General features: G+C 41.7%; 1 protein-coding gene across 1 annotated transcript in view; it reads left to right on the plus strand.

The window, feature by feature from the left end:
• The window catches only part of PDSS2 (prenyl (decaprenyl) diphosphate synthase, subunit 2), a 130,434-nt gene extending 113,105 nt beyond the window's left edge, over positions 1–17,329 (plus strand). The window contains exons 8-9 of the mRNA XM_009327934.1: positions 3,517–3,552; positions 14,699–17,329. Coding sequence (XP_009326209.1) covers positions 3,517–3,552; positions 14,699–14,857 — 195 coding nt within the window. The 3' untranslated portion in view covers positions 14,858–17,329. The remainder of the gene's footprint in view (positions 1–3,516; positions 3,553–14,698) is intronic.
• The last annotated feature ends 9,057 nt before the right edge of the window (positions 17,330–26,386 follow it).

A 26,386-nucleotide genomic window follows, 5' to 3' on the forward strand; every position in this document is an offset into this window, starting at 1 on the left:
AGTTCAAGAAAGTGGAGGTAGAGAGCCCCATTGCACCTAGTAGTGGTATACTGCTCAGAAAGCATGTGACTGGGACTCAGTGCCTGTCATGCATATCTTGGATGAAGGCAGTCTTCAGAGAGGTCATGAAGGGTGCCTGAACTGCTGTGGAATGCCCAGAACTTGTGTGATTGTTTCACCACAGCTCTCTTGTCAGAGGTCCGGATACAGTCACGGTTCCCAAGGTAGCCTTTGAACGAAGGCAGCCATATGCACGTTTCTGCTGCTGAGCTGAAGACCTTTTAAAAGCCCCCTTGTCTCTTCATTTGAAAGGAGCAAAATACATCAGATATCCAGGTGTGGAAGGTTGCATCAACACTGAGTATTTGTGTTTTGAGTAGATTAGATGCTGATTTGGATGAAATGTAGAGACTGTCTTAAAAGGGACTTGGGATGTGTATAGGGAGAAGCCTTGTCACAGGAGGAAAAAAATGTGTAGGTATGTGTACATGCGTGTGTGTGTATACATGGAGATATATATACATGAGTGAATGATCATCCATAAAGACCTGAGTCTCTCCTGTTCTCACTGACCTCACCACCAAAACCCTCCACCTTTGTGCATTTAAAACTGAAATGCCCAATGAACTGTGTGGTCAGGTGTCTATTTTGAAAGGCATAGGGGTTGGAGTAGAGTCCTGAAATGCTTTAAAAAAAAAAAAAAAAACCAAACCACCCAACCCTAAATGGTTCCTAGGAAACACTGTGGTAGACAGACAAAGAGGTGCTTGAATGCTCTTCTTCAGAGAAAGTGTTGAAATAGTTGCTGAATGCGGTCCCACTGAGCTTTTGGAAAGCCCTGTATTCTTAAAATTTAGCAGATAATGCAGGATTATAGGACAGAGGATGTCCTAGGCATCAAAAGACAGAAGAGTTGGTCGCTTTTAGCCACTTACAGATACCTCTCGCTAGACAAGAGCGAAAATTCTCTGGGTTAAACAGGCATCCAACATCTAAGCAGTGAGGTACAAAAGATCAAAATCTGAGTGAAGAAATTAAGCAGAATCCCTCAAGAACAGGTCTAGAATCCATCTTACCTCATAGTATTTGTAATTTAAAAAAGGAATCGGTCAGAAACTAGAACCATCTCATCTAGGCCAAGGTAATCCATGTGCCTTTCACCGTATCTTTCTGAGACTTCTCAGAAGAAGCAGGGCTGGAAGAAAAACATTTATCAAATGCTTTATCAGGCATTTCTCAAGTACAGGTTTTAGGAACACATGTAAGAGGGACCATCTCATCTGAGAAAGAAAAGTCAATCTTGGAAAACATCCTGCTCCAAAAGCATTGTCTTAAACCATCTGCTTGTGGGCTGCTTATCTGATGCATTTTGAGTCATTTCATGGGGGATCCAGGGATGCTTCTTCCTGGCAAGGTGAGTTGATTTCACACCATCTCATTTATTAATGAAGAATGTCATGGTATTATTGTCCCTCAGTACTGCCACATGGTGATCTGTGGTGTTCAGGAGGAAGGCTGAGCTGAGCTGGCCGTTCATGTCTCTAACATGCTGGTAAGCAGATGCTTTTCTTTGAGCGCCGACATTCAGAGGCTGAGCTCCCCAGCCAAGCAGTGAGACCTAGAAAGTTATCCAAGTTTGACAATAGTGCATACCTTTTGCAAATCAGGCTTAATACCTTTGAGGAAGCTAAACCAGTTGCAGAAGTCTGATGTAAAAGGAAGAAAAAATCTGTGTGTCTGAAATCAGGGTCAGTAAAAGTCAAAAGAGCCCAACTACTGTGAGGATAAAAAGAAAGAAAAAAAGCAAAGGTGCAGTTGTAGTAAGGAAGGCTTAGGAAACACATTAGATAAGGTTGCTGCTTGGAGAAGCACAACTGCCGTTGACTTGAATGCTAGAGAGGAACAGAGCATGGGAAAATGTTCTTGCTGTTTGTAATGTGTATTAGGCGCAGGAGGAGGCATGCTGAGCACACCTCTTCTGGTGTTGCTAAGGCTAAAAAGCATCTTCCTCAAACATATTGGCAAATTCTCCACTACAGTGTGAATCTGCATATAGGCAATCATTTGTTAAAGAACATATTTCTGGTGTGTTCTGATACACAATATAACTACTAGATATATTTTGAAGAAGCCGTAAGATCCAACCGGTATGAATAAAAGTTGGCAAATGAAAGAGATGGGAATACACAAATAAGGAAGCAGTTATTGGCAGTGGTTTTGCAACTCCCAAATGCTATCAGGCTGTTTTCTTAATATGCATTCCAGAAAAGCTGATTCTTAAGAAGCTTAAAGAGAGTAGTAAATAGGTTTTGTGGATCAGTCCCCTTTCTCCTTCAGTGAAATCAGTTTTGTTATCTACTGTTTTCCTTCCTGTTCTGCTTGCTTAGTCTCTCGTCGGTTCTTTTCTCTATTTTGTTTTTCCTCCCTTACAAAAATTAATTTATTTTCCAAATCTGTGCCATCTCTGCAACATCTCTTCAAAGCTGTGCTTGCCACATAGTGTTCCTCTTCAGTGCAGGCCTCAGCTCTTCTCCTTATACCAGTTGATCTTCTCCTCTTGGCTGCTCTCCGAAGTCCCCACTGAGGACACAGAGAGGTAGTGGTCCTAATCTACATCTTTTCAGGAGACACGTTCCAGAAGAACTGAGGTTTGTGGTCATCCCTTGTGGAGGCTAGAGGGAAAGAAACGGGTGATTTTTTTCTCAATATGCCTGAAAAAAGAAGAGGTGGAGTTGGATGAGGTGATAATGATCCAGCTGGATCTGACCTAAGGGAAGGGCTTGAGGTTAGTTAAACAGGAATGCTCTGGGTCTGGCAGAGCACTGCCACTGGGTGAGAAAGACATAGACGTCTTCTCTTCTACATCGTCCTGTGACAAAATTGAGGAATTTTGACTACGTACTTTTCTGCGTCTGGGCAAGAAGGAATTTAAAAATTATTCATACTTCTTTCTGAATGCATTAGGAGTTATAGGTTGTATGTATCTGCTGCTTAAGTAAAGGGTGATGCTCATACTCAAATGCAATTCTAAACCAAAAGCACCTCTAACCTAGGTCTAATAGTGCTGACATGGTCCTGACATCCCCTTTTGAGAGCTCTAGACTATTACCTGTGTGCAAATCACTACAGATATACGGAGAGTTCTCTTTTAAGAAAATAAATCCTGTTATTGCTGATATGAAGTATAGTTTATTTCAGAATCTTATGGGAGAGATTAATTAATGCAAACAGCAAGATTTCTTAAGACCAAAACATTTTGGATTCAACAAATGTTTAACTACAAGTCATAATAAAAAAACTAAAAATTACATTGAGTATCTGCAGCTCTCATCTGAAACAGAACCATGTTGTATAAGCTGGTAACACATTTGGTTGTATTTTAGGTTTTTCCGTATCAGATTCCTAAAGAAAGTCGGTTATGTTTAAAGTAGTAGCTCTTTTAATTGCATTCTTTATTCTTGCAACTCTAGTTTGTAGTATGTAATGTCTTATATAAAATCTCTCTTTCTCTTTAAGGCACAAGGAAAAGGAAATATAATGGACTACAAGAAGGTTGGTAAATTACATTTAAATGGCTTTTGTAATATTTTCAAGGGTATTCTTGACAGTTGAGAGAAACTTCCTTATTAAAGTCAGGTTATAATTTGTGCGTGTGTATATGGAGGAAGAGAGAATGGCTTGTGCAATTTCTTGGTTTTAAAAAGCCAGTAATAGTCATCTGTACTGTAAGTATCAAATGTAGCTATTTAATAATCATTTTTTGCCTTTATTTATCCCATTTACTTCCCCAAACTTGGTTCTGAAACCAGGCTTCTGATGGCTTTTGCCGTCTTCTTTTTCTGCAGTCATTTGCAGGTTAGCTCCCCTCAGTGGTCTCTATATGTTGATAGAGTATGCTGTTACTTTTTTTTTTAATCTCACCTTAATGCCATGCCATCTATTAAAAAATATACATACACATGTTTTATAATAATTTGTGTTTCTTCCAGTCCCCATTACAACTTTTAGCTAAGTCACTACTGTATTTGCTACTGGGACTGCTCTACAGTAAAGGCAGACCTGAACTAGCTAGCTTATCTACGGAAAGTAGCTGAGACGCCATAAAGCTCTTAGAGAGCTGCAGGAGATGGCTGAGAAGGTTCCCCTGGTTAAATACTGGAGCACAGCGTGCTTGTGGTGGAGGCAGAAGATGACGTTGTGTCCCCAGCTCGCTTACTGAGCACGAGCCTGATTTGTTCTGAGTCTTAAGTAGATCTTGAGGGTCCAGTTAGTTACCTCCAGCATCAATGGGAAATAATACATAAATTACTGAGACACACGCATGATTGAGAATTGCTTCTTGAACTGGAGCCTAAAGAGTGTTACAGCTATGGCTGCTGCTAGTATGGAAGGCTAACACACAGGTACAGGTCAGACTTTTATTATAATTATTCTGTACTAAGAAAATTTGTAATCTGGATTATTAAAAAAACTCTCTGTCCGTCCTTCCTCTTAGAACATAGAAAGGATCTCAGCCTTAGCTTGCTATTTGAAATCATTGTGCTTTTAGGTTTTTTCTATGATAGAAGAAAACTGATACAACTATGGCTTTCTAAGTCACCAATGAGAGCACTAAATTTCTTCTTCTTCAAATATATCTGAGTATGTGAGACAGTTCTGTGAATGTTTAAGCTAGGCTGCTTGCTTTTGTAAGTCCAGAATGGGTTTTCTCCTTTTAATTTTTACAGTTGTGATCCACCCAATATCATTTCCATAGTTAAAAAAAGGGGGGGTGGGGGGAGAAAAGCATCTAAAATTGCTTTACTTTAATTAAATATTTGTCAGTGTATTCTGTATTTTAACTGAAATTATTTCATATTTTGGATCCTTCCCATGAAATTTAAAAACTTATAGTGTGCTTAGGCAAGTTGGACACTTGAATAAAAGGAAAGGAAGGGGGAAAAGCTCTTCAAGTTTTGTATTTTGAGCAATTGACTTCAGCAGAAAGCACGTGATTTTACTAGCTCCGGGTAATCACCTCTTACACAAGCACAGATATTATGAGTTTAGTAATGATAGTGAAAAATTTACCATGGTTTTTGTGAGCTCAAACAATAATCAACTTTGTTTTTTGTAGAAGTCAGTTTCAAAACTATGATCTCACGTCCCTCTCTTCTATGTTTCTTCATTTAAAATAAAAGTGGTCATTAGTTACACCCATGCTAAATGAACCCAGTAACCTGTAGCTCACCCCAGCATAGTAGCTTGGCCAGTACATGCACACAGTCAATTAGAAGGCATGTTGTGCAGTACAAATTAGTATTTCTTTTTTGCCCTTTGCTGTGTTGTCTTTATCTCTACATCACTAGAGTCAGTGATTTGCACATTGCTCAGTCTTTTATTCTCAGCAGCAAGGTCCCCTCTCATCTTTATTCAGTTGCTAGAATTACTTTAACGTTCCTGATAAAATCTGGGGGCTTGTTTCTCATTGAGTCTCCAAAATATCTCCTCTTTAATTTTGTAAAAGCGAAGGTCACCAAAACTAGCTGTAGAACTTCTGAAAATCTATATAATTTTTGTTCACTTAATTTTTATTATGAACTTCAGTGTGCCACTTAGTTGAGATAAAAATGTTGTTCCTTTAGTTGAATTCATAAATATATGTATACAAAAATTGTTAGCTGTTTAGCCTGCTTAAGAGTATTTTACCTTACTCGCTGTGGCTTTAAATTAAAACAGTGAGTGAAGGTAAATTTGAGAAACTGAGATCCACCCATTTAACATGCCTCCTTAAAAGGCAAAGGTCTTATTTTATTTAGATTTTGAGACTGCTCAAGAATTTTGAGTTGTTCTTTTGATGCATGTTATTTTAAAATGGTATCCCTGACAAAAAAATATCTAGATGGTACTAGTAAATTTAGTGAGGACTCTGACATAAATATAGAAGTGAAATACTTTCTATTAATTTAATTAGGTCTGAGATTGTCATGTCAATAAGGTCACTATGTTCTGCAAAATTTCTTAATACTTTTTTTCTCCCAGCTTTTCTCAATCTTTTTATCAGAAGGACTTGAATATTACAAAAGGCTTATTTTAAGGTCTGTGTTTCTGAATATATTTTTTTCATGTTAGTATCTGAATGTTTCACTCTTTTTTTCCTACGCCATCACACTGCATCCAGATAAATTATTGACCCATCATTGTGGTGTTTGAAAGTCTCTTCCAGAGATGAAGAAAGTAGTTTCAGCTCTGTTTTAGTGGTGTTTCTCAGATAGCAAAAGAGAAAGTACCAATATATGGCAGGGACAAAATTCATGCATGTCATTGAAAGAGACAGCAACTTTCCTGTCACCCTCGTTTGTATGTGGGATTTTGGCAAAAATCTCAGACTTTTTAAAATCAAAAAGCTTTTATCCTTTTTACATCTACTTTGCATGCAAGATAAGCTGTGTGATTCTAAAACAACAAATTGAGATTCTCAATTTAATTGTTACTATTATAATATTGATTAAAAACTCTCCGCTGAAGTCAAGGCCTTAATGGTGCTTGGCATTATACAAACTAGTTAAATGAACGTAACAAAGGCACAACTAGTAGCAGAAATGAGTAAGCTAGGAATAATCATTGTTTTCTGGCCAAGTCTCTAGAAAAATTATAAGGCTAAATAAAGACATAAATCCTGTATTTTGCAGCCAATGAGTATGCTACTGCAAGGATTTCTTGTTTTTCTAAATGCGATATTCAGAAAAGATAAATTAAGTCAAGTGAAAGAGGGCGTAGCAACGCTTCATTTTTTTTTTTTACCATAGCCCTGTCCATTTGCTCTGCTGTCTGTTACAGAGGTCTTTCATCCAAACTGGCATGGGAAATACGGTACATCAGCATAGCGTGCTGTGACATACTTTGTTGGTTTGTATATGAAACACTGTGCGTGACGTTAACACAGGGAGCAGATTTTGTACAGTACTGGAACTAGCATGAGTCAAGAAGTGGTAGATCCAGCCATTCATACACTGCATGGCACTCATGTCTCCACTTCCTATATGGTAGGAAAGAGAAGAAAAATGGGAAAGGTCACATTCGGAAACAAGGAGGTTTCTCAGTGGTAGCCTACTGTCATGCAACTAATAAATAACGATAACACAGTGCCATCCAGTTGCGTTAGCAAGAGTCGCATGGCTCCCCTTCCCCAGCTCACCGTTGACTACCAGGGTTAGCGCATTCGTTCTGCTGCAGTGTGGAGCAGTTTTCCAGTCCCATGGTGAAAACGACAGTGGTCCCACGGTTCTGTTTGTTTAAATGCCAGAGACTCATCATGAGATGTGTCATGGGACTATAGGCCACAGACTATTCACTCTCTTGCTCCTGAAATGCAGCAAAGAGTTAAAAACAGAGGATTGTTGTTTGTAGATGCTTATGACCTGTGGCGGCTTTCCATGAAAGTTTGTCTTGTTTGTTTTGGAGCAGCCACTGCCATTAGTTCCTTTTGTTACGTATATTAAAAAAACAGAGTAGTCAGTGATTTAATGAATATAGGTTTTTTTAGATGTGTTAGTAATAGTACAAAAGTAGCTGGAACCATTCAGAAGAAGCAATTTTCTCCTTTGTTGGAATTAACTATATCTGAATTATCAAGATGTACATCCAGTACCAAAAATCAGTTGCATCTTCATTTTTAATCAGTGGGTATTTTCCATGGCTGCTTTGGGGTGGGAATCCAGCACAACTTTTGTTTCATTAAAGCAAACAGCTATCACATCTTTTAACATAAATATCAAGTTAATTGCTTGCGTATGCTAAGATGACAATTAACAATCACTATTTGCATTAATGTAATGTAAGTAAGTCATGCTTTTTGGTAAAAAGGCATCACTTAACTACCATCGTTTAGAATTAAAAGCTAGTGGGCCTTGTTAAGTTCATTGTGAAAGACACAGAAAGTCGTAAGGAGGAGGAGTTGGTGCCTCTTCTAAAATATTCAAGGGTCTGTACAATCAATCAGTGTCTCAGGATGACTTGTAATTTTTTGGCAAAGTGTGCTACAAGAACTACGTAACAGCTGGAGTAGCAGCGTTCCCTGTAAGCAGGCCATCTTTCCTCTGCTGCTGGAGGTGACTATCGCCACATTTGGTCTCTTCCTAGAGAGGGTGTTTTTGAGTTTTAAGTAAAAAGAGAAGTTTTCTGTTTGTCAGAGGAGTAGTACTACTAATGGAAGTTTCGACGGTGTTTATGCCCTTTAAAGATGCATTTCTTTACCTTTTATATAGAAAAAGTTTCTAAGAACATATTGGATAAATACATTTACTGCTCCAATTTCAAGTGGCATATCATTCTACATATATAGTCAACAAAGATTTTTAAAAAATAAATGTATCTCATGATGTTATGAAGTGATGCATTTACATGATCGTTCAGCCCATTTTGAGAAGAAAGAGCATAACCCTTTGTCCAGCCACAAAAACTGTAAGAGTGGATGCTGAGACATTCCAAGGTACTTAAAAAGCAAAGGAAAAATTTGACAAAGTTGATCTACTAGCTGTGAAACGTGTCAGTGCCTTTTCAAGGTAACATTTCAGCAGTCTAAAACATCGGTGATTATTGAGCATGGTGTTACCACAGAAGAGAAACAAATTTAGAAAAGCTAGTGCAGAACGCTGCAAACACTTAGAGCATTATTCAGTCACTCAGCCACAGATCAATTTAAATTTTGTGTTTTGGGGTTTCTTTTTGTTTCAGTGAGTACTGTGCATTTCAGAATTGTAGAATGTTTTAGCTCACTTCAAGATCAGAGAGAATGCATGATGTTTGAAGATTTCAGTATGTAAGAAATTTAGCTGTTTAGGATTATTCTTCTAAAACAACAAAAAAAATTCTGAAGTTACTTGTTGATATCTTATCACTTAAATAATTAATCCTAAGTTTGACTGTTAAAAAAAAAAATAAAAAAAATTAAGAATTTCAGTGTTCTGCTTCTCCCTTTGCACATAAAGTCTAGTACAGCCAAAATATTCACCACATATTCAGGGAATCTTCCCCCCCCTCAAATTTGTTGCTCCCTACAGGTAGAGCTGTCTGAAAGGAATCTTCTTTCCTTTGGCTATGAAACAAGGCAGAAGTATCTCAGCAGAGAAGATTTGAAGTTAATTGTCTTTGTACTTGAACACCTGCTTAGTTTTTTGTCTCCTTTAATTCTTCAGTCTCCAAAATCCAGCAGTCCCTAGCTTGCCTCTTTGACCTCTCGCTGCCCTCAGACAAGCCATTCTGTCCAACAGCAATCCAGAGGAGTTGGTCTGAAAGGCAAATACTTAAATGCTGTGGATGAAAAAATTTCTCTTTGCCTTTTTAAAACAAAGAGACTGGGAAACATAGTTTTTTGAACTCTACTTTATTCACAGAATCATACAATAGTTTAAGTTGGAAGGGACCTCTGGGGCATGTCTGGTCCAACCTCTTGCTCAAAGCAGAGCTAGTATGGGTTTGCTCAGTTGAGTTTTTAGTATCTGCAAGGACAGAGATTTCACAGCGGACCTGAGCAACCTGTTCCAGTGCTTGAGCAACCTGTTCCAGTGCTTGAGCAACCTGTTCCAGTGCTTGAGCTCCCTCCTGGTGGAAAAGAATTTCCTTGGGTCTAACCAGCATTTCCCATGCTGCAACCTGTGCCCGTTGCCTCTCATCCCTTCCACGTACACCTCTGAGAAGAGTCCCGTTCTGAATCCTCTGCACTTGCCCATGGGGTAGTTGGAACAGCAATAACAGCTTTCTCTTCTTAAGGCTGAACGAGGCAATTCCCAGCATTTCCTTGTAGACCATGTGCTGCTCCAGCCCCGTATCATCTGGGTAGCCTTCCACTGCACTTTCTGCAGTATGGCAATGTCTTTCACTTAGCGGGAAGCCCAAAATTGGGCACAGCACTCTAGACATGGTCCCACAAGCCCCAAATAGGGGGCAGCAATTGCTGAATACACTTGTTAACACAGCCCAAGAAGTGGCTGATGATCTTTGCTGCAAGGACACGCTGCTTCAAGAAAAAAATATGCGTGTAGATAACTAACTATGAAGGAAAAAGAGTATAGTTGAAACATCAGAGAAACAGAATGTGGACCTCTTGGCCTGTTGGTCATTGATTTGAATCGAGTTGAATGTTGTCAAATCTGGTTAGAGACAACTTCTGTTGGATGACCATTTAGTACCATATGTGAAACTAGCAGTTGGTTTTGAGATTCACCATCACCATTTCATTACTCTTTGTATATTTGTAACAAATCAGTAGAACCTAAAAGCTGCGTAGACCCTATCAAGGTTGTTAATCCAAATGTAGAATATCCCTTATGAATGTGCCTAAATACTTAGTAAAAAACCCCCAAACATTAATGCTATAAAATAGGATCAGGAATGCGAATTCACTACAATTCTATATAGGGTATGACCTAGACAACACAGGTTTTCTTTTTATTATTCACTTATGCTCTACGGCAGAAGTAGAGGAAATAATTTCTTAGTTTTAACGTCTTACTAGCTCATAAGCGGAGAGATGGGACACACAAGCATACTCTTTTGGTTTTATGGTGGACTTAGAAGGGTAAGTCAGTGAACAGAGAAGTAAAGTTCTCATCCGTAAGCATCCTTCTGTTCCCACATGTAGGGCCAGAACCACGAGTGGACTATAGATGGTTACATGGCCGTTGCTCCAAAACTACCTCTATTTCGTCCAGTAGCTTTTAACATGAGAGATGGAAGCAGTCCTGAGACCAAGGTCTTGAACCCAGATCCCCCTTTTCATAGAAAGTGGCTGCTGTTCTGGGTTTTGGTTCTGTCCTTGGCCCAGGTAACCGCAGAGGCTTGAGTGGAAAATGCCCCAACTCCAACTACTTGGTGCTTGTGGTTGCCTCCTGAAGGATAGGAAATGGAAGCTTGAAACCAAGGTGCTGATATAAAACTCTCCTTTCCAGTGGGCAATCTCTTTTCCAAGGGGCAATCTTCAAGCAACAATCAATGGCTTGTTACCCTTTATTTGCAGGATATGCCCAGAGTGTGTGGGTGCAGAGGGAGATAGTGGAAAGCAGCCTTAAAGTTGGAAGGGCTCAGAAAGCATCCCTTTCTCCTCCTCTTGGTTTGCTGGTATAAGATGGCAGAAGAGAAGGAAGTGACGAGAAGGGAAGGAGGAAGCTGGAGAAATAGAGCCCTGTCTCTCACTCAGCAGTTTGTCCTCCTGTGTGTATTCAGAGCATTCAGAGTGAGAAACCCTCAGCACTTCCCTGCTTTCCATATCTATTTTCTTTCGCTCTTTCTGTAACTCTTGATCAGAGCCATCCCTCCTTCCAGCCAAAGACTAGGGAATGAGAAGAAACGAAAATAAATTCATTGCAGGTCAAGTGGATGAGGCTGGGCTTAGTGCAAGTAGAGCAGGCTGAATGGAGCAAGACTCTTTATGTGCTCTGTTCTCAGTGCTCAGCCAGGCATCTTTTTTCCCAGACTGTGAAGATAACGATGTTGATGTTGCTTTTTCTTGGATTCATAGAACAACCTTCAGACATAAAACTTTGGGGTTCTGAGCTTCATGTGTACCAGGCAAAACTGTCAAGCTTGGTCAATATGTGAATATATTGAGGAAAACAGAAGGTGCTGAAGGATGACAGTGCTGGTATGTTGGGGGGGGGCATCACTTCTCATCTGAGTCTTAACTTGACTGCGCTATTGCAAGACTATTCTTTAAGCTGAATTTAAATAACCAAAACCCGGTCAGTGATTTTTTTTCAGGTTCGTGGCACCTTTAGAATGAAGTAGGGCTTTAGTGCCAATGGTCTGGTCAAAAGCTTAAAAGTTAAAATGCAGTATTCCAGCATATCTAGCAGTTCAATTAGAGAAAAGTGTCGCAGCAATCTGTATTTTGACTTGTATTCGGTTTTAATTATTGTATGCCACCCTGAAGAAGGTTGTGTTTTAATGATGGATGAAATTGTTCCTACAAGTGGAAATATGTTTGATGCACAAAATGATGCCGCATAACTACAGACTAAAAGAGCAGATTCCTTTATTTAGAAGAAATTAATGAGGGAGCTTAATTAAAGTTTATAAAGTAACAAATAAAAGCAGTTCATTTTGCTTTTCTGTTTATTTGCCTCAAAAATTAGCTGCTCCTATCCAAATGAAATTAAAAAAATAATACATCTAAACTGGATACATTGATTTTTTTTCTATGTACTTAGTTTGTGAAGTGCATTACATAAAGTCATTGAAGCTCAAAAATTGAGAGTGTGAAAGTGTAACTGTAATACAACTAACAGTACAGCTGAAGTCTTAAATTAGGGGTTTTTTTGCATACAGCAGGGCTACTGAAGCCTTGTTTCCTGTGGAGTTATGTCCTCTATTTCTTTAATAACTGTCCCGCTACAAGAAGCCCAATTTGTACTCTCTTTTTTTCCTTTTTTTGTTGGTTGGTTGTTTTTTTTCCTTTTACAACCCCAGCTGAGATAGAGGTAGCAGGCAGTCTGGTTAATCCAGGCCGGTTTGCCTCAATGTGTGCTTATTTGAGTTAACCAGCTGATTCTGCAAATGGAATATAAAACAGGTAAGTTTTTAAGGGCTATAAATTGTTCATTACATAGGATGATCTCTAACTGAAAAGCTGAGGAAGGAGCTTGCCATCTAAGCAGGTATTTTTCATTTTGAGGTTCCTTGAACTTTGCTGGAAGCATTCAATAGCAGATTAGACTGATTTTTGTATAGTGATTCCTCTGCGTATAGTTTGACACAAGCTTTGCAATTGTTTCGGCTTCAAGGCACTACGTCTGTCTAAGGGCTTACGCAAGACAAGCGTGTGTAAATGGATTGTGTCCTTGCGTTCTCCCCCTTTCCAGATTTTGGTGTTACGAGTGAATCATAGTACATATATGCAATCATATATGCTTAAGCTAAGCTCCTCTGATCTTTGACCAGTTTGAAGACTTTTTAGGAGCTATTTTTCTTTCCTGTTTACATCTCAATATATACTTACATGAGTACTACAAGGTATGCTAAACCTTTTTAATGAGCTTTAGCAAATCAGCAGAGTTTGCTTCAAGATGTGTGAGTTCTACCATCTCGCAAAGTTGTGCCTCAAGGAAGGGGGAAGAAACACCTTTTCATGCTGCTGGCGTACCTCATCTCACCTATCCCCACCTTTGCTGTAGAGCTGTGCTTATATGGCTGATTCCCATTCGTTAGAAGACGTGTTGAATTAGCTATGCAATGCATTTGTGCCTCAGGGCAAGTTCCTTTCCAGCGCACAGTGCAGGAAGATTCTAACTGAAGTGGAGAATAAAATTTTTATGAACTGGGACTTAAACGCTCAAGTGCTGTAATATGCTTTCAGCTGATTTCATCTTTAAATACAGATAATGAATTCACTTTAGTTTGTATTCAGATAAGAAATGTCATTCATTCTGTATGAATGCAAGTATCTACATAAAATGGGTGACTCTTACAATTTGGTCATAGGTTAGGGGTTTTTTACGTGATTTAAACTAGATAGATACGGTTATACTGATGCATTTGTAAATGAATTGGAGGATTGGGCTGTGTATTGGAGGACAACATAATTTATAAACGCCTGTATAAGTAGTTACTCTTAAGTATCTGTGTTCAAGAAAAGCCCTTTTTTTAAAAGCTGATACAGTGATGTAACCCACCTGTGAAAGCCGGGTGGGACACATTAAAAGATCATGAAATGCTGTCATGCTTTTGGAATAATCAAATCCTGAAGACCACCTGGCCTTGGTTGCCAGGCTCTGGCATGAGGCATCAGGCTGGCGTTGGTCTGGGGACAACTGTATTTTAGGGTGGAAAAATGTAACAATGTTTCATGACAGTCTCATGATGCTGTTCAGGAAAAAATAATAATTAAAAAAAAAGCCCTTAATAAATGAAATTACTGTTTAGAGCTTCAACTAAATTGAGGTACTGGAAAACACAACATGTTTTGTTTGACATATTTGTTCGTATTCTTTCATAGCAATTTAACCTGCCATTTACCCAAGTTTTTTAGGTGCCAAATCTTTCCAGCAGCTTGCCATGAAATGTCTGTTATTCCATGAAAATATTTTTTCTCGTATGATGTATCTCCAAACCATTGTCAAATTCACTAGCCTTACTGAGATTGAGTTTGCATGGATATAGCTCAGTACGATAAAGTTTAACGCATCCCATTTTACTGACAAAATTTGCTTTTGTCCACTGTAACAAATGTAATCATAGGGTGTATAAATAGAAACCTGTATTACAAAAGACAAGAGTTCAACATGTGTCATCCTGTGCCTGTTTCCAAAGACAGGGGATGGAATGGGTGTTCATAAAATCCAGTTTTTGACTGCAGAAAATGAGAGCGCGAGCGAGCGGCTGGTCTGCCAGTTCTGCAGAAGAGCTCTCAGGCAGTGGCTTAGGTATGAAATGCCCAGATATTTAAAACATTTTTTTTGTGTGTGTGTGTGTAATTGAGTGTGCCCTTTGGAGAGCCAGCATCTTTCAGGCGATGAAGTAGTGGGTGATGTAGTTTAAATTACCTGCAGTTTCGCTGTAGTGGGGAGCCAGAACGGAGCAGCTGAGAGTATTTAAGAGCTTTGTCTGATGGCTTCGGTTCTTGCCTTCACCTTGGGAAGGGGCAGTGGGAGCCCTGTGCTCTCTGAGATAATTGTGCAGGCCAGCACTGCCGAAACCCACCCGTTGTGCCTGTGTTTTCCGACAGCTGCAGGAAGCGATCAAGGCCGGCAAAGGTGTGACTTCTGCCATCGACCTGTGCCGCTGCCACGGAAACAGAGCGCTGGCGGCCCTGGAGCGCTTCCCTCCCTCCGAGGCCAGGGCCGCCTTGGCCAACATCGTCTATGCCGTGACCAGGTTTCCCTGACCCGCCGCCCCGGGAGGAGCTGGTCTCCCTCCGCGGGCGGGAGTAACCCAGCGGGGACGCCGATGACGCCCCGCACCGCTGGGCAGCTCATCCCCCCGTCCTGTCCCGATGGAGGACCGCGCGCCAGCTGCCGCCGCCACCAGCAAAATTCGGGAGGGGGAAGAAAAAAAGGTCACAGCCGGCTTTCGCTTGTCGTGCCAGAAGTGCACTTGAGGCTGCACCGGTAGAAATAATTAATGAGTCCTGTTTCCGTGACCTCAGCAAATGGACAGGAAATAAGTCGGTATTGATTGGGCACCGGCAGGGACGGCGCCAGGGTGGAGGCCAGTGGTTTTCCTGCCTGAGGGAGGGATGGAGGGAGGGATGGAGGGGTGTGAAGATCCAGGTGTCACAAGAAGCCTGCTCAAACCTGCCCAGAGAGAGCGAGCTGCCAAAGCCAGGAATTAACGTGCCCGCTTATCAAGGGGAAGGGCAGTTTGGGGGATTAATGGGGGAAAATCCTCTCTCTGTCTGCATGCAGTCATGTCTCCTCACACTGTTTTTATGTATTCAAATGTAAAATTACCCTGTGCCTAATGCTTTCCATATTTGAGAAACTTGCTGAGAAAATGTGTCAAGCATGGTAAGTAGGAGCTTTAAAATATTTAATCAAATATTAATTTGGCTCTGTTAAGGGAAGTGACTGCCTGGGTTTTATACTGTGCGTGTAAAATATGTTGCTCTGGGTCAAAGAATGAGGTTTTTCCAACTCGCCTGGGGGAGGGAATATCCCTCCCTCAGATGAAGCCGTTTGTTTCAACACAGTCTTACACAAAAGAAGTTCCTAGGTTTGTGACACTTGCGTTTATTTAAGCCAAATAAATGTTGATTTGTAAGGCTAGACATCGGCCTTTGGCAGAAAGGAAGAAGTAATGCTCTTCAGTCTTTCACCGGCTGAATAAAATGCAGAAAATACAGGAGAAGTTTTGAACCTCACTGTGTTGAATTTTAAAGTCCAGTTACAGACAGCATATAAGGTGTATCAGAAGCCTGTAATTTGAGACCGTCTCTGTTTTGTTCATAGGAGATGATTTTTGTGGTTTGCATGCATGCAATCTGAGAATGCCGTTGACAAGAAGGCTGAGTTTACATAAATGATCTAGGTTGAGACTCAGCTACCGTTCTTCCTTCTGTGGTGTAATTACAGCCCAATCTGGAGACAGCTAGCACAGCAAACAGATTTCATTACATCGCTCACTCAAACACTAAGTGGAGTTATTTCTGTTAAATTCTCTCCTCCCTCCTTCCCCCGCTGCACTCCTTCCCCCTGTCACACAGCTTGTTTGTCATAGACTAGCGTGTTGCATTCCACAGAATGCAAAATATAAATAAAAACTCTGTCCTCTAAAAATATACCGAAAATACATCCTGCATAATGTACATAATATTCTGTGTAATATATGCCTATATTATACCATAATATTATATGTATAATAAGCACCCTTGAGACACAGTCTTTGTATGGGAGCACCATCCAGAACTCGGGACTCGCTTTGTTCTGGAGAATGGCTTCAACACCAGACCGCTTCTTGCTTGCACTTTCTTTTTCATGCCTGCCCTGGCATTTCCTCTCTTCCCAAGACTTCTGCCTCAGTTAGCGCTGTTGCTGCAGCAGGAGGGCTGGAGACCGAAGAGGAGCACCGAGAAGCGTGGCCCAGGCAGTGGCAGTCACAGGCATCTGCCTTAGCTAACCACCGTGCATTTTCACCTGTGAGGTTCCCTGAAGTTCTGCTAACATAAAACATGTGCTTGAAAGAAATACCTAAATTCAACAAGAGTCCTATTTCAGCTTTTTTTTTTTGGCTTTGGTTAGGAGCCATACATTGTCTTCTCTTTGTCTTACATCTACGCTTAAGGGGTTCATAATGATTTAGGGCTGCAAGAAGCTTGGGTCTGCTGGAGATATTCTGAGCCATCTCACCTCAGTCACCTCAGTTGTGTGAAAGCAATATCAAATATATTGCAAAACTGTGTAAGCCTGGTTTACTTTTTCGTGAAAGCACAGTTTTTTATTTGTACTTTTTACTGATAAAGGTAAATCAGCAAAAATTAATGACTTTTTTGTATTTTATCACTAGAAAGTTCTGATTGCTCTTAAACCATTCTTTAACCTTAATTTAAAAAAAAATAAAATTGTCCCTTACCAATATTATCAAGTAATCTTATATTTAAGATACTTGCCTGTAATTATTGAGAAATTTTTGTTCTCTTGTTTCCTCCAGGTAAACTACAAGCAAAGTATTATACCCCTCTGTCAAACTCAAACAGTGAATTAATCACTGCTGTGTATTAATACACTTTCCACACCTTATACAGTTTCTGAGCAATGGTGGAACTTTAAGGCTGCCCTGGTTTTATTTTTATCTCCTTGATTCCTTTTTGCCACCCACCTCCATAAGGAGATCAGGGGGAGGGAGGCCCGTGGTCTGGGGGGTGACTGAGGAAGGGATTCACACCATTTACTTCAGTCATCCAGCTACTCAACCAGACATACCAATCAGCTGCTCCTCTGAACTTATCCCAGGTATCGTATTGCTGGACCATTGCACGGGTGCACAAAACACAGGACAACGTCGCAATTGCTTTTTAAACCAAACTGAATTCATCTCCTACAAAGAGCACATCTGCAGTGGCTAGAATGGCTGTTTCGTAGGTCTGCGATGGATGGAAAGTCATTTAACTGCCAGCCGAGTATTTCCAGCTCCACCATTGTGATAACGCTGTCTAGGAAGGTTGTTTGGAAAATGAGGCACTTAGAAGAATAGAAATGTTGGCTGGAAGGGACTGCTGAAAGTCATCTAGTCAAATCTCCCCCTTGAAGTGGACTGTTGCCGACATGAAGTCTGGTCTTGGAAACCACTGGGGATGGAGCTTCCACAGGTTCCCCATGCAACCTGTCCCAGTGCTGCTCCACCTTCCTTGTGAGGGAGTTTTCCTGATGTCCAGCATGAACCTCCCTTCCTACAGCTGGTGGCCATTGCCCATTATTTATCACCTGCCACTGCCAAGAATTGTTTGGCTCTGCTGCCTCGCTAATTCCCTATCCTGCAGCTGTGTGCTACAGTTCAGTTGCCCGTTAGCCTCCTCTTACTGGCTGGAGCAGCCCCAGCTCTGTCAGCCTCTCCTGGTGGCCATATGTGCTAGGCCCTGACTAAGGGCATTGCCCTCCAGTGACCGGCATGACTTTCATATCATCCCTGCTGGGCTGCGAGCCCAAGATGGGCCAGTTCAGGAGCAGCCTCACTGGGTACGGTAAGGAGGAGAACAAAAATTTGCCCTGATGTACTGGGTCTTGCTGTGATGGAGTTAATGTTCTTCATAGCATCCCATATGGTGCTGTGTTTTGGATTTGTGACCGAAACAGTTGCTAACGCACTGAAGTTTTAGCTATTGCTCAACGGTGCTTGCATAGCACCAAGGCTTTCTCTGCTCCTCGCTCTAACGCCCAGCGAGTGGTTTGGGCAAGGTGCTGAGAGGGCGCACGACTGGGACAGCTGACCTGCACTGGCCACACAGGTATTCCACACGAGATAACGTCACACGCGGCAATAAAAACTGGGGATGGGGTGTGGGGGTGATCCAGGAGGTCCGTTGCTCAGGAACTGTCTGGGCATCAGTCAGCTGGTGGTGATTGCTTTTGCATTGCTTGTTTTTCTTTGTTTTGTTTTGTTTTCATTTTTTTCCCTTTTACCTGTTAAACTGTCTTTAACTCAATCCACAAATTTTCTCCCTGTTGCCCTTCTGATTCTCTCCCCCATCCTGCTGAGGGGGGGACAGTGAGTGAGCGGCTGTGAGGTGCTTAGCTGCCATCCAGCGTGTGTCCACCACAGTCCTTTTTGGCACCCAGTGTGGGATATGTGGGGTTCAAGATAACGAGAGATTTGACTGGAGTGTGCTAGAGGGAACTTACTGTACCTGTTTAGCTGTTGCTGGTCATGATGTTGACTTACTTGTTCTTGATGCAGGTTTATTTGTTCCCTTATCCTTTCCGTGTCATGCTCCCTCTCTTGCTGTACATCAAATTTGAGAGCTTGTTAAAGGCTGGGTTTGGCTTTTGCAGTTTGCTGTGCCGTGTAGCACTCAGTTGTGTTTTGCCCGGGATAACTATGATGAAAGCACTGGCCCTGAGCCTAATCTGGTATTTGGGCCCTGCATTGCTGTCGTCCTAGTACTTCGGGAACCATCTCGTGGAGACAATTAACAATTACACCTTTTCCCTTTTTTCCTCTGAGAGTCAATTTGTGGAGGAAACAAAGAATGGCACCTTCCCCTTCATCTCCTGCAGGGTAGGTGCTTTCCACCTTGTTACAATGACTCCAGTATTTTGAACATCCTTGGGTAATCAGAATGCTCACACCGGTGTGTCTCAAGAATCTGCTTCCAGCTTTTCCTAAGGTTAACCAACTATTTAGGAGTATCACACAGGGATGTGCCCTGAGGCAGTGTGGTCGTGGGTGGCAAGGTGCGTGGAAGAATATGGGCAGGTATCTAGAACAGTTTTCACCTCCGATGGTGTGGGACTTGACCCCCGAACAAGTGTGGGATCCTGATAAGTGACAGAACAGTTGAGAAAAGGATGCCCTGGCTATGCTAACGGGACACAACTTCTCGCACCGTGCTGGGCCTGGCCTATACCTACCGAGCACTGTTCGGCACCCTCGAGGGGGAGGGGGGGGGTGTCTCTGGATCTGAAGACATACAAATGGGTACCGTGGCTAAGCCAGAGACCCAACTCTCAACTATATCAGTCACCCCTATAGTCAAGAAGAAACAGTGGAAGCGGAAGTCAACTCATTCAGTCGGGGAGGAAGAAGCTTCTCCTAAGAGGGAGCAGGAGGAGGAATCAGAGAGGCAGCCGGTTGCGCAGCAGAGCAGTCACAGGAACAGGAAGGGACAGAGACAGAAATCATAAATGAGTCAGAAACCACCCAGATATGCCAGATACGCACAAAGATTATAGCTGTCAACCTGATGAGCTAATTATCAGCTGGTTGCTCTGATGCTGGGATACTGGGGCCAACGGTCAGGAATTAGAGGGCAAGGAAGCCCAGCAGCTAGGATCCCTACGAGGGACTGGGGCATCAACAAAGGGATTGGTAAAGGGGCAACAAGGGGCAACCGCCTCTGGAGGTGGTTCCTGGTAAGCACAAAGGAAAGGTATCCCCTCAAGGAAGATCTTGAAAACTATCGAGGCAAGTGGACAACCACTGACAGTGGTATCCAATATCTGAGGGAATTAGCAGTGGTAGAGGTGATCTACAGCAACCTGGACAGCAACCAGGCATCTAAAGACCCAGGTGAAGTCCAGTATGCGCGGTCCATGCGGCAGAAGTTTGTATGGAGCGCGCCGTCGTCGTACGCCAGCACCCTGGTGCTAATGAGTTGGCCAGACGTTGAGGCCCCAACTGTGGGTAGATTGGCCAGCCAGCTCCAGCAATTCAAAGAGAATCTCTCTTCCACCCCGACCCTGTGTCTCGGCTGGGGAGAGACCGTCTCAACAGTTCCAGCTATTCAAAGACAGTATGTCTTCCGCCTCGCCCATACCAGCCATCATCTCAGCTCTCAAGTGAGCTGTTCTCTGCTCAGGGGGAAGGGTACCATGGGCACATTTGCATGCCATCCTGTTCTGTCTGCTCGACCACCAGGAGGACCTGAGGAAGTGGGATGGTGAACCCACCTCGAACCTAGAAGCTGGGGTATGTGAATTGCGAGGAAAAACAGCGGCCAGAAAGGGTCCATACAGGAAAACTACTGCTCCAGTTGCTGTTCAGCAATTCCCCAGACAGAGTAGAAGGGCCGATCCTCCTTCTGGCCCGAATAAGGGACTTCTGGTTAGCAGCTGCAAGAATCATACCTGATGGATACTCCAACCAGGAATAGAGGGGCCCTGCCTCCGGCCAGGCGGAGGAAAGGGACAACCAGGTTTATTGGACTGCATGGATTTGATGGCCTGGCACACCTGATCAGCTGGCTGTGCTTCTCCTAATGTAACCCAGCATGTGTCTTGCCGTATTTGCAATAGAGTGCACGCGTGGCCCATATTTGACTTGCTGTCCAGCTTGATAGAAGTTGCTAAAAGATTGAAAAGCTCTTTTTAGTTCAATGGAAACATTAAGGGAGCGTTCTCCAGAGTGGCTGGGTAATGCTTCTTGACCCAAGTGGTGTTAAAGATGCCAGACCAGCCTCCTCAGGGGTAAACCTGCTGGTGAGATCTCCCCATTGCTTTTTCTTCTGAGCAGACAGTGTTCGAATTTTCGTAGATGCAAAAGGCTAACTCAAGCAACCATGTCATGCTGCATATTTATCAAGGAAGTGGCTTCTGGGTCAGAATCACTAGCTGTCACTACTCTCATCAACGGCTTCAATCTCACAGAAAAGTGAGGCATCAAACTTTTTTTCTATTCTTTGTAGTCTTCAAAATACTTTTACCTGCACAGCGTCTTATGAAAAATAAAGAGCTAAAGCTTTTCAGTCTCTCAAAGCAGTTCAAAGGAAAGAGTATTTCCAGTTCTGGAAGTCATCTGATGGTCTTTGCATTAAATTATCTTTTTTTTTTTTTTTCCTTTCAGAAACCAATCCCTAAAATGCATTAATGATTTACATAATTAGCATTCACGTGTTTGTCTCTTCGGGTAAGCCTGTTTTTCTAAAGCTAAGAGAAAGTAGCCATTGAGCTAAAATTCTGATAGCAAGTTGGCGAATGCCTTTAAAACCACCAGAAAGATAAAGCAGAAGGCTTGCCGTAAGTTGTGAAGGGGAGAAGAGGGTGACAAGACAAAACTGGCAGTCGATACACCAAAGCGTCATGCAATCACCTTTGCCCACATCTTCAGGCATTTGTACTTGCGCTTGACTCTGCCCGCAGTTCCCGGTGTTGCTGCCAAATTCACAGCCACCGACATCAGCCGGAGGAATGCTCTGGCTCCCCCCTGTGTAGGAGATTCGGTCTCTGCAATGCTTGACGTTTACTTCAATTCCTTCCTATTTCCAAAATGCTTTTGTCAGGGTACATCTCTTGAGGACAAGAAGCCTTATTCTCCAAAATAGAAACGGCAGTAAGGCATCTTACTTACTAAACTGGAAAGCAGTATTGTACCGACTTTACCTGATGAACTTGCAAGTCCATCTGCAGTAGAAAAGAGGGATCGTATCACACGACGATGTTGCTCTTGGCTAATAGTGACAGACAGGTGTCCCACTGATAACTATAACAGTAGTTCTCAGATTTATCTGTTTTTCAAGAAATGTATTTGTAAAATTCCATTTGAGGCATAATTTGATATGATTGTATAGGAGAATTGCAATTTTGCAGCAATGTTATAAAAAATCTTGCTTTAAAATTTTCTTCTTTACCCTATTCCACTTTGTCTTCCTCCCTTCACCCCTTCCCCCAAATACCAAAGTCTAAAAATGCTCTGCTTTGTTATTAGAACAATGGTCAACATTTTCAGTTTTAAAATTGTACACAAAAGTGAGTGTGTTTTACTTGCACCAAAAACAGTATCTTAAAACTAGACTTATGTTATGCCTTCGGCGTTTACAGCAAATGACTTGCATCAACTGCAAGGTTCGAATTTTAGCAGTTATTAAATGTCAAATAAAAATGAAATGTTATGTAGAAGTAATTAGAAAAATCTAAAACAAGTACTGATAGATTAGATTACTCTTTTTTTTTCCCTCCAGAAAAACATAAACACTCATTTTAAAAAGCTTTACTCTCTGCAGATGAGCGTGATGCTTTCTATATGTGACCGGCTTCTCCGAAACAGAGCGTGATTAGGAAATGAAGCATTTTTCCCTCTTGGCTAGCTTTGATGAAAGCTCTCCAACTTGCACATTGTGTCTGAACATTTCTTCATTCATAGCATGTGCCCATCGAAAACTGTTTTCTGTTTGCAGCATTTCAGCTGTACTATTTATAAGCTAGTTGAACAATGCTAACTAGAGGCAGTAAAAGGTGTGTATTTCATATGCAAATCACCAGCAATAATTTTCTACAATTACATTTAGTTGCTTGCATCATTATTTTCAGCACCAACGTAAAAAAAATGGGTTTAGCGGGAGAACATTACAGAAAAAAATGTCTATATTAGTAAGACGTATTATTAATCAAACAATTATGTTGCTTTTGTCAACCTATGGAGGTTAATATGTTAACATTTTATATCAGTGTACAAAAACTATGCATATCCCTACCTCTGCTCAGATGCTGTATATACCACAAGCTATAGATGGCTTTTAGATGTACATATGCTAAGATAAGATATCTCTGCAGGAAAATAAAGAGGGTTTAAACATCTAGTATTTCTTAAAGACTACTGCTGCTGCTAAAAATGGTCACATAAGTATTTCTTATATCAACTTTTATGAAAAGTAATTGCTTTCAACCACATTCTATTGTAGTAATAACCACTAAGCACAGGTGGGTTTCTTCTGTCCTCCTTGTAAACCCTGGTCTCCACACCTCTATTTTTTATTAAAAAAATCACTCCAGATTAAATTTTCCAATTTCAAAGGCGAATTTCTTTTCTGTTAGATAAAATGCATTCACTTTTTAACTACGAGATTGTTCTCAAAGTCATTACCGTAGGGTATGACTGGGTTATACTAGATGGGTTGAAGAATCTCGTAGCCATGCATCAGAGATCCATGCTAATGCAAATTCAGAAGGGAAGGTTCCCATCCACCCGAAGAGCAAGGTTCGGGAGTAGCTTCCCAACAGTAGTGCGGGTAAAGACTGAAAAGGGAAAATCACTAGCTGCTTCCAGGACAGCGACTTGTTTGTGAAGGGATTGTGTAACGCGATGGCCATGATAGAAGCAGCTGGGACTCAAAAAACCTAGAAAGACTGTTTCGGTTTCAGGTTCTGAAACAAAGAGTATTCCTTCCATAAGGACGTCTAACAATCTGAATACTGCTACTTCCATTTAAAAAAAGAGAAGTGTTTACACAGAAAAAAAAAATATACCAAATCAGCCAGCTGAGTTCTCAAAGAACCCTAGTTTTCTACGTTGCTAACCAAAATCCTTTTTTTTTTTTTTTAATATTGTGGCAAATATTTGAACTCACATATTTTAATGAGGTATGAGACTACACAACAGGACCAATGGGCAGGATATGGAACTGAGTGTTAAGCGCACAGTGTGCTGTTTGCACTTGATTGGGAGATGTGGGCGTCTTTGAGAGAAAGGACTTTTCAGGCTATATTTACCTCTTTTGGACGTAACACAGAATTTTGACAAGCAGACCTTTATGGGATAACTGTTTGATCATTCAGAGTTAGTTATGGTGTAGATAATACAATGACTGTGCATTAAGTGAGCATTACTTCTTTTTAAATGCAAAGCTGCGAGATAGCACACAATGCTGCAGTTCTTGGCTGAACTAACATAGAGTAAAGAGAACTGCGATTTCGTTGCCAAGAGATTAAGAGAGGCTTATGTTTCCAAGAGTGAAATTGCTCAGATTTGTCAGTTTTTAAACAGTTACGGATGCGACTGATGTATAAGTAAACTGCTGCAGCACAGAAGGAGAGATTTTAGGTTGCTCACTGGGTTAGTTACTCTATTCTTGAAGCTCCTTTACATTTCCGTGCTACTCCATCTTCCACTGCAGCTTTGATCTGATTTATATTTTAAGCTTTTATATCAAATTCTCCTTCCTCTGGTGCTCAACTGTTACATATCTGCTGTCTTGCCAGTACACTCTGGTGCTACTTCAGGCTAGAAAAGGTGTTTTTTTATAATGAATGTTCATTTAATCGAAACTTTTTTTCCTGTGAGCTAAACTCTGGGATTTCCAACCCACATGCACTTGGAGATGAACCGGCTTGTTTTTCAAATCCAGAGATGCCATGTGGATTCTCTATTTTGATATCCTTGATTCAGCAAGCAATACAGTTACAATTACTTCTTGCCCATCTTCGTGAACTCTAGCTAAATAGCAATTTTGAGAAGTTTCCAAGAGCAGCTATCGTTGTACCCAAGAACAAGATGCAGTGTTGTTATAAAATTAAACAGAGTATCGTGTAACAATTTTGTTTCTGAGAAAAAAAACCTGCAATTATATTAACTGGCACCCTAAACCAGTGTTTCCCAACCACTGTAATATGTTGCTGGCAGAACCCTCCAACACTGCTTGCAGCCATAGGAAGTTTAAAATCACAAATGAAGTTCAGGTGTCTGCCACTGTTCTTTTCTGCCTGGGTTATAGCAGTGTATGGGTAGTGCCCGCAGCATGTTACTTGTTCAGTATTGTTGCCTGTGGGCCAACAGAGGTTCTAAATATTACTGTGCAATGTGTCCATACACGTCCTTTCAGTCTGACTGGCAGTGAAAAGCGTTAAGGTATGCGAAGTTGGTTATCATGTTGCCTTATTTGCCATTAAATATTTCAGTTTTTTTAAACTTTGAATTGCAGACCATGTTTTACTGCAGATCAGATGAGTTATTTGGACTGATTATTTTAATGGCGCCTTTCAGATTCTCTGAAAGTCCTAAAAATCACTTTGGTTTTTAGTTTTAATCCAAGGCGGAAGATTTCAAAACCTGTGTGCTTTCTTTTTTTGGCAAACCTATTCAGCTTCTTTGAAGTTTATTTATATCAACTACACACCTAAATAATTTAAGATGAATTCCAAGCTGCCTAATTTAAGTACCTGCCCAATTTCAGTGAGTCAGTGCCTGACTCCTGACATCGCACACACAGCTAGCATAAGAAGTTCAGCTGGACACCCGCCGCGGGGGCAGGGGGCCAGCCTACCTGACGTCCCTCTAGAGGGCAATCCAGCCCATTTGATCCAGCCCGTTTGAACCCCAGCGAGCCCGTAGGAGCCCGCAGCAAATATTAGCCTCCATCCACTTGGCAATCGCCGGGGCAAAGCACCCTTCCAGCGGTAGCTTTCAAACCACCCTCAGGTAAAGAAATTGTGCCCATATTCCAGGAGACAGCTGCTGGGCTCTGGGCTGCCTTGCAAGAGGGGGCACCCACCTCTGCCTGCTGCTGCACACACGGTGTGGCCGGCAACGCGGGAATCGCTACAAGTCATCCCGAGAGCAGGCAGAAGGAAGCCTGGTTACCAGTGGGGGCTTGTCTTTTTGGGCAAGGGCTTGTTTTCCTATTAGGGTCTTAAGGTAAAACACATACAAGTTGCAAGGAACTGGCTCCGCACACAGGAGTGTACTCACCGCTAAGGCTGTTTCTCATCTGCTCTCTTTCTGGACTCTCTGACTCTTGCATCTGGCTGCAAGGTGGCCTAGTTTCAAGACGTGCAGCGGAGAAAAGTGATAGACGATGTACTGCTACCTTAGCAATACTTTTTACAGAATCAAACTGCCAAAATTAGTTGGTGCTGAAAGTGCTTTCGACACCTCATGCCGCATCTCTGCCTACTGAGTGCTGTAGACTATTGCAGGGATCTACAAGAAAGAAGCCTTGCTGAAGGTTTCAGGTTGGATCCTTGCTTATTCCAAATGTACGCGGCACAGGAAG

The sequence above is a fragment of the Pygoscelis adeliae genome, unplaced genomic scaffold (assembly GCF_000699105.1).
Source record: "Pygoscelis adeliae isolate BGI_AS28 unplaced genomic scaffold, ASM69910v1 Scaffold76, whole genome shotgun sequence".
NCBI lineage: Eukaryota > Metazoa > Chordata > Aves > Sphenisciformes > Spheniscidae > Pygoscelis > Pygoscelis adeliae.